General features: G+C 42.2%; 1 protein-coding gene across 1 annotated transcript; it reads right to left on the reverse strand.

The window, feature by feature from the left end:
• Window positions 1-479: 479 nt before the first annotated feature.
• Window positions 480-1,409, reverse strand: LOC117368331 (olfactory receptor 1F1-like). Its single transcript, XM_033961897.1, has one exon. It carries the CDS (start codon window positions 1,407-1,409, stop codon window positions 480-482), a length of 930 nt encoding a protein of 309 aa, XP_033817788.1.
• Between the last annotated feature and the right edge of the window lie 5,846 nt (window positions 1,410-7,255).

Consider the following 7,255-nt stretch of genomic DNA (forward strand, 5'->3'; position numbering starts at 1 on the left):
CAGCGTCTGCCTGCCCCCTCTCTCTCTTCTCCTCACTTTCATCAGCATCTGCCCCCCCTTCTCTCTCACCCCATTTCCACCAGTATCTGCCTCATCACATCCTTACTGTAGCTGCTGCTTTTCTGAATCAGGAGCAGCAGTGGCAAACCCAAATAAAGTGATTGCAGGATCTTCTTGTACATGCCCGCAGCTGCCAGCTCTGCCTTGGAACAAGAAGTGACATTGGAGGGGGGTGGGCCAGTGGCTGTGGGCATGCGATCGCTCTATTTCAGTTTGCTGCTGCTCCTGATTTGAGAAAACAGCAGCAGCGGCAGAGGGCGAGAAAATGGTGTGGGAAGGTGAAGGTGATGGTCTCAACCCTCACCGGCTGTGTGGCCACTAAGCTTAGATGAAACATTGGTTGAGTGGGAGCTTGGGCCTGGCTCTGATTTTTGGAGGTGCCATGGTACCTGTGGCTCACTCTGTTCCAATGCCTATGGTTAGATATTTGGATTACATATTTTCTTCAGTGCACCCTTAATAGCCTTATTTTTCAAGCTGTAGATGATTGGGTTGAGCATGGGTGTAAGAACTGTATGCATGGATGACATCACCCGATCTCTCAGGACAGAGGGTGCCAAGGAAGGATGGAAATATAAGGCAAAAATAGTTCCATAGAACAAACTGACCACCATGAGGTGGGAGAAGCAGGTAGAGAAGGCCTTGTGCCTTCCTTTGGTAGAATGGATTTTCAAAATGGCCACCATGATACATATATAGGAAGCTACTATGAAGATGAAAGGCCCCATAACAGAAAAGGCACCTTCAGTAAAAATGGCTATCTCATTGGCAGTGGTGTCAGAGCAGGCAAGTTTAAGGAAGAGGGATATTTCACAGAAGAAGTGATGGATGGCGATAGGTCCACAGAAGGACAACTGGGATGCCATGAGAGTGTGTAGGAGGGAATGTGCCAGAGCACTGGCCCAGGCAGCAAGAAGCAGCAGGAGGCAGTGTCTCCTATCCATTACTGCAGCATAATGTAAAGGGTCACTGATGGCAACATAGCGATCATAGGCCATCACAGCTAGAAGATTGCTCTCCATGTTCCCTAGAGAAATAAAGAAGAACATCTGGGCGATGCATCCATTGGAAGAGATGGTCCTCTTCTCCATAAGTGTATTGGCCAGCAACTTAGGGACAGTGACAGAGGTGAAGCCCATATCCACCACAGAAAGATTACAGAGAAAGAAATACATTGGGGTGTGGAGCTGTGGAACAAGTAGTACTGCTGAGATGATGATAATGTTTCCCAAGATGGTGATGATATAGACCATCAGGAAGAAGGCAAAGATCAACATCCAGAAATCTGGGAAGTCAGAAAACCCCAGGAGAGAAAACTCTGTGAAAGAAGACCGATTTCCAATATCCATCTGTGACAAATCTGCAGGGAACAAAGCAAAATTAGACTGGCACAAGATAGTAGGAATCTAAAAATCAGTCTCAGAGAGTCTTGAAACCAGTGCTGCAAACTGTCTTCAAGCTACCTTTCTGACTGTATTGAGCTGATCTCAAATGCACTCACTGGGGAGAAAGGGGACTGTTGGCAACGAAAGTCCAGTATTCAGAAATAATAGTACTCAGAAAGCAATTGAAAATTCAGAGGGAAAAAAGGATCAAAGTCCATATTTTTCACAAATTTAGTCCCCCCACCCTTTTTACAAAATCGTGCAAGAGATTTTTAGCACCGGCTAGCATGCTGAATGCCTGCGCTGCTCTGGTCAGAGCATTCCTAGAGCGTCAGAGCAAAGCATTCAGCATGCCAGCCGGCACTAAAAACCTCTTGCACAATTTTGTATAAGGGGAAGTTAGTTAATGCTCCTTCATTCTAAAGTTCATTCTGAAAACCTGTCATCAGAATTGTCATAAGTAGGCAGCACATCAAAAACTATAATCAAACAGCCTTTAAAAATAACTCTTGATGTATATAATAGAATCTTTAGAACTTTGGAGTCATTTTTCTTAGAATTCCATTGTTTTGACATTGTTTGTTCTTCCCTCTTACTCTTCAAGTTTAAAATTCCTTTTGGAGATCTGTCTGGAATACCATATGTACCATACTTCCTATTTCCTCTCAACTATCTTTTGATGTTATTCTCTTTCGATCTCTTGCTTTGCCTGATACTCTAGATGAGGTGTGCCCATACTTTTTTGGCTTACGAGCTACTTTTAAAATGACCAAGTCAAAATGATCTACCAACAATAAAATTTTTAAAAACACAAAGCACACTGTACACAGAGAAAATGTTTATTATCATTTGTATTCGGGGGATTTTTCAGTGGTCAATGCAGATAACTTTAAAATATACAATGTCACCTCAGTAACAACTATACAAGAATAGACAAATATACCCCCTCCCTTTTTACTAAACCATGATAGCGGTTTTTAACAAAGGGAGCTGCGCTGAATGCCCCTCGCAGCTCCCGACGCTCATAGGCTCCATGCACTAAAAACCGCTATCGCAATTTAGTAAAAGGGGGCCATAGCAGATATAAATTCTCAAAATGGACACATTTTGATCACTAAATTGAGATACAATCATTTTTCCTACCTTTTTGTCTGGTGATTTCATGAGTCTCTGGTTGCACTTCCTTCTTCTGTAAATCCAGTATTTCTTTCTTTCTGCCCCCTCCCATTTCTTTCTGTCTCTCTCCCCCTGCCTGCCTGCCTGTCTTTCTCTTTCCCCCTGCCTGCCTGCCTTTTTCTTTCTCCCCCTGCCTGCCTGTCTTTCTCTCTTCCCCTGCCCCCAAGCCAAGAAATCACGCCGATTTCTCCACTTCTCCGATTCTTTCCCTACCCCCCCCCCAAGCCACCACGCCGATTTCTCCCTGCTTCCCCAAGCCAGACCTGGCACGTACAAGCGTCGAGCTCACAAGACTTCACCTCCAACATCAATTCTAACGTCGGAGAGGAAGTTCCAAGCCAGCTAGGCAGCGATTGGCTAGCCCAGAACTTCCTCTCCGACATCAGAATTGATGTCGGAGGTGAAGTTTTGTGGGTCCGGCGCTTGTACGCACCTAGCCTGGCTTGGGGAGGCACGAAGAAAAAGATTGCAAAGGCAACGTGATCGACTTGCCTTTGCGATCTACTGGTCGATCGTGATCGACCATTTGGGCAGCCCTGCTTTAGATAAATGGCATTCCAAGTTATTTGATATTCTAATAGTTATTACTTTACAAATGATCTTATCACACTGGAAATCTGCCCAACTATTAAATAACCTCTTTTTGGTGGGCTACAGTCCTGATAATTCATAATTATGAATGCAATGCTAATTCCCTCACTAAGAGCTTTAAAACAAATAAAATATGGTCATCAATAACAAATGTTTCTTCTCAGGCTTGAATTTTGGGAACATTTCAACTGGTTTATACATAGGTACAATATTTAACTCTAATGTTTTTCATATTGTTAGATTAGTTATACCTTAATATCTTGGACTCCATAGGAAATGTTTTTATATGGCTTCATCATATTTATATTAGATTAGTTTACATGGATGCTCGTTTATCCTTTATGCATCTGTGTTTAATATGTATTATCTGTATTGTAAAATTTCCTGTTATATTTAATTAATGTTATATTTCATATCTTAAAATTCCAATAAAAAAATTTTTTTAAATGAAAACTCCTGTGGGGCACTGAAGTCATGTTGTTAGCATATTTTATCTATATAAATACAGGCTGATTTTCAAAGGAAAACTCTGCAGAGTTTCCCTCTGAAGAAAGAGAATATATGTGCACAATGAGGTTGAAAAGTACTTTTGAGCTTTGTGCCTGCAGTGAAGGTCTGGAAAGTTTATACAGGGATTTGAAATGTGTACTTGAGCTTAACTGTGTCCACTTTTTCCAGAGGTAGAAACAGGACATGAAGAAAACTACATTTTTCACGCTTTAAAGTTGAAAGGGGATAGATTCCGTACAAAGGTAAGGAAGTTCTTCTTCACCCAGAGAATGGTAGAAAACTGGAACACTCTTCCGGAGCCTGTTATAGGGGAAAACACCCTCCAGGGATTCAAGACAAAATTAGACAAGTTCCTACTGAAAAAGGACGTACGCTGTTAAGACTAGTCTCAGTTAGGGCACTGGTCTTTGACTAAAAGGGCCGCCGCGTGGGCGGACTGCTGGGCGCGATGGACCACTGGTCTGACCCAGCAGCAGCATCTCTTAAGTTCTTATGCATAAAAATATTTGATGATGCTGTAATATTTAGAAAAGCATTTGATATAAGATATTTGATATAATATTGCAAAAGGTCATGGAATGATATATTCATGCATGGTGTGATTACTTCCAAACCAAAATTAATAAAGTTAATTTTTTTTATTATGTTGCCTCTCTACCCCTTCAGCCCCATGTTACATAGAATGTAGAGATCGGAATTGATGAAAACAAGAGAATTGACCCAATGATCTCCAAAGACAAATCTAAGAAGAAACAAAAAACAATGTGGAGAAATGATGTTCCTGAGATGGACTTTTATTAATATTAAAATAATATTAAAACTTGGCAAACCACATAAAATCTTCTAGGGTCCAAAGCTTTTCAGCAGACTGCGAGATCGGAATTGAGACATTCAAGTTGAGAAGTGCTTGATTCTGAGAATATTTTAGAATAGAATATACCAACGGAGAGCCAACATCCAATTTATAAATATACATGTGGAAAAAAATAAAATGGAGGAAACGCAGCAACTAAGGACTCCTTTTATCAAGTTGCACTACGGGGGTTAGCGCATCAGAGATTTCATCATGCGCTAACCCCCACGGCAAGCCAAAAACCTAACGCCTCATCAACCGAGGCATTAGCGACTAGCGCGGCAGGCGGTTGAATGAGCGGTATTCCGTGCATTAACTGCCTACCGCACCTTGATAAAGGGAGCCCTAAATTGGTTTTTCACAACTTATACCTGCTCATGTCAGCCAGTTGGCAAATTTATATACATAAGTGAATGTAAAAAGCGTAATCTTTGTTATTTTCAATTTGGAGAGGGAAATAAACAGTAGGGGATTAAAGAGGATATCTCTTTTAATCTCTCCTATACAGATCGAAATAATCATTCTTTAAAAGCCACACATGCCAGAGAACAGCTGTAAAACCTAAGTTAGAAATAGTAGTTCCTACATATGCATTCTGTTTATGAAGTGGAGAATACACTTGTAGATTTTTTACCTGCTCAGCAAAGATGCTATCCTAACTTTATCTGCTGACACCCAGGTAACAGCCAACAGCCACCACCCCTCCAAATACTTGGATAATGAGTGCTGGTATTTGGTGCAGTCCAACACCAAGTATCCATGCTTAAACAGCCCAGGGCAGATTGCTGTTACAAAAACACTGACCGTCACAGGCTGAATTTTGACCCGATAGTTTTCCGCAACAATTCAAAATTTCCCACAGTTTTTAAAATCCCTGTTGCTGCTGCAGATGTCCACTGTATAAAGACCTTAAATCAGGCAGGGCTATCCCCCTTCTCCTCCCTCTTGCAGGTCCTCCCAATACTCTCCCCTGTTCTCTTATTCTTCAGTCTGTCACCCACTCCCTTTACTTTTGTCTACCTTTCTAGCCCTCATATGCCACAGTACCTTGTCATTCATCCATTCCTCTGCCTCCAGCCCCTGTCTTCTATCTGTTACCCCCACCTATGCTCTCATTACACTGTTTCATCACCTTCTCAGTTCTATTTCCACTCTTTCATCCTTTTCACAGCCCAACCCTTTTGCATGGTGTCTTACCTTTCCAGTCTCTCCCGATTCTTTCCATTGTCTTGTCTCCCTCCTACTCCCTTTTTACTATCCCACTCCAGACCTCTTCCCAGCCTTTACCCCCTTTATCTTACACCTGTCTCACAACGATGTCCCCTTTCCAAACCCCTAACTTAAACCCTCTCAGCCTAAACTATCACTCATAACCCCATCCACTAGGCAAGTCCTGACTGTCCTCCTTGTCTTTGCCGAGTCTAAGGGCTCCTTTTACTAAGCTGCGCTAGTGGTTTTAGCGCGCGCTAGACGCTAACGCCAGCATTGAGCTGGTATTAGTTCTTGGCGTATAGTGCGGGGTTAGCGCACATGGCAACGCTAAAAAACGCTAGCGCACCTTAGTAAAAGGAGCCCTAAGTCTCTGATTTCCCATCCTAGGATCCCTACTCTACCCTCAAATCCACAAAGGACACTGCAACCGCACCCATCCCTCAACTACCATAACTGCGAAGGACCAAGCATGCAACACGTCTCTCAGGTGGTATCTTCCTCATTTTACTACCTATGACAACTCAAAAAAGTAAGGAACTACATTTCTGAGTCTGAGTTCACCCAACTACTCTATGCCTTAGTCTTCTCCCGCATGGACTACTGCAATGCGCTATTCAACGATCTCACAGCAAAGAACATACAATGTCTCCAGTGTATTCAAAACATGGCAATCGGATTTCTTAAAAAAAAAAAAGCATCCATGCCCGCGACCTTGTCTCCCAGACTTTATTGTCAGCTCACTGGCTACCCAAAGCCAAACGTTGCGATTTCAAGAGCCTGATGTTAGCATTCAAAACCTTACATGACATGGCACCAGGCTACATGACAACCAAGCTTCCTCCATACATGCTCCCAGAATGAAATATGCCTCAAAACGCCACCTAGTCATGACCTTCAACTGCAAACCACCAAATGGCATTCCTACTCCCACTTCATACCGAGCCACTGGAATCAACTGCCCCCACAGATCAGATCCCTTGAAGAACTCCTCAATTTTAGGAAAGTAATAAAAACATACCTCTTCATCTAACTCCCCTGACTAAGGCCAACAGATTACAAAGAAATGTAAATTTTAATACTAGATCATCAGTATGTGTCACATTAGGATAAAAATTTATATTGATAAATCTTGCACTGTAACTATGTCAAATTGTAACCTGTTAACTGTATATTATGTATGTTAACCTGTAGCCCATTCCGAGCTCTTTGGGAAGATCAGGATATAAAACGAATTAAATAAACAAATAAAACTCTTATCTCCAAGTTTCTACTCTCCCAACCCCATCTTCACAATATCAATCCCTATTGAATTCTTGCAAGCCAAATCTCACCTCTCCCGAATCACCAATCAATCTAGAGTCACTGCTATTGCCCAGTTTCAGCATCGCTATTCTACTCTCTGAATCCCAAGGTCCCTAGTTCTCCCTCCCACACCTAAGGTGGAATTGGGAGTTACCTATCTGTCAAA

The sequence above is a fragment of the Geotrypetes seraphini genome, chromosome 1 (assembly GCF_902459505.1).
Source record: "Geotrypetes seraphini chromosome 1, aGeoSer1.1, whole genome shotgun sequence".
Classification (NCBI taxonomy): domain Eukaryota; kingdom Metazoa; phylum Chordata; class Amphibia; order Gymnophiona; family Dermophiidae; genus Geotrypetes; species Geotrypetes seraphini.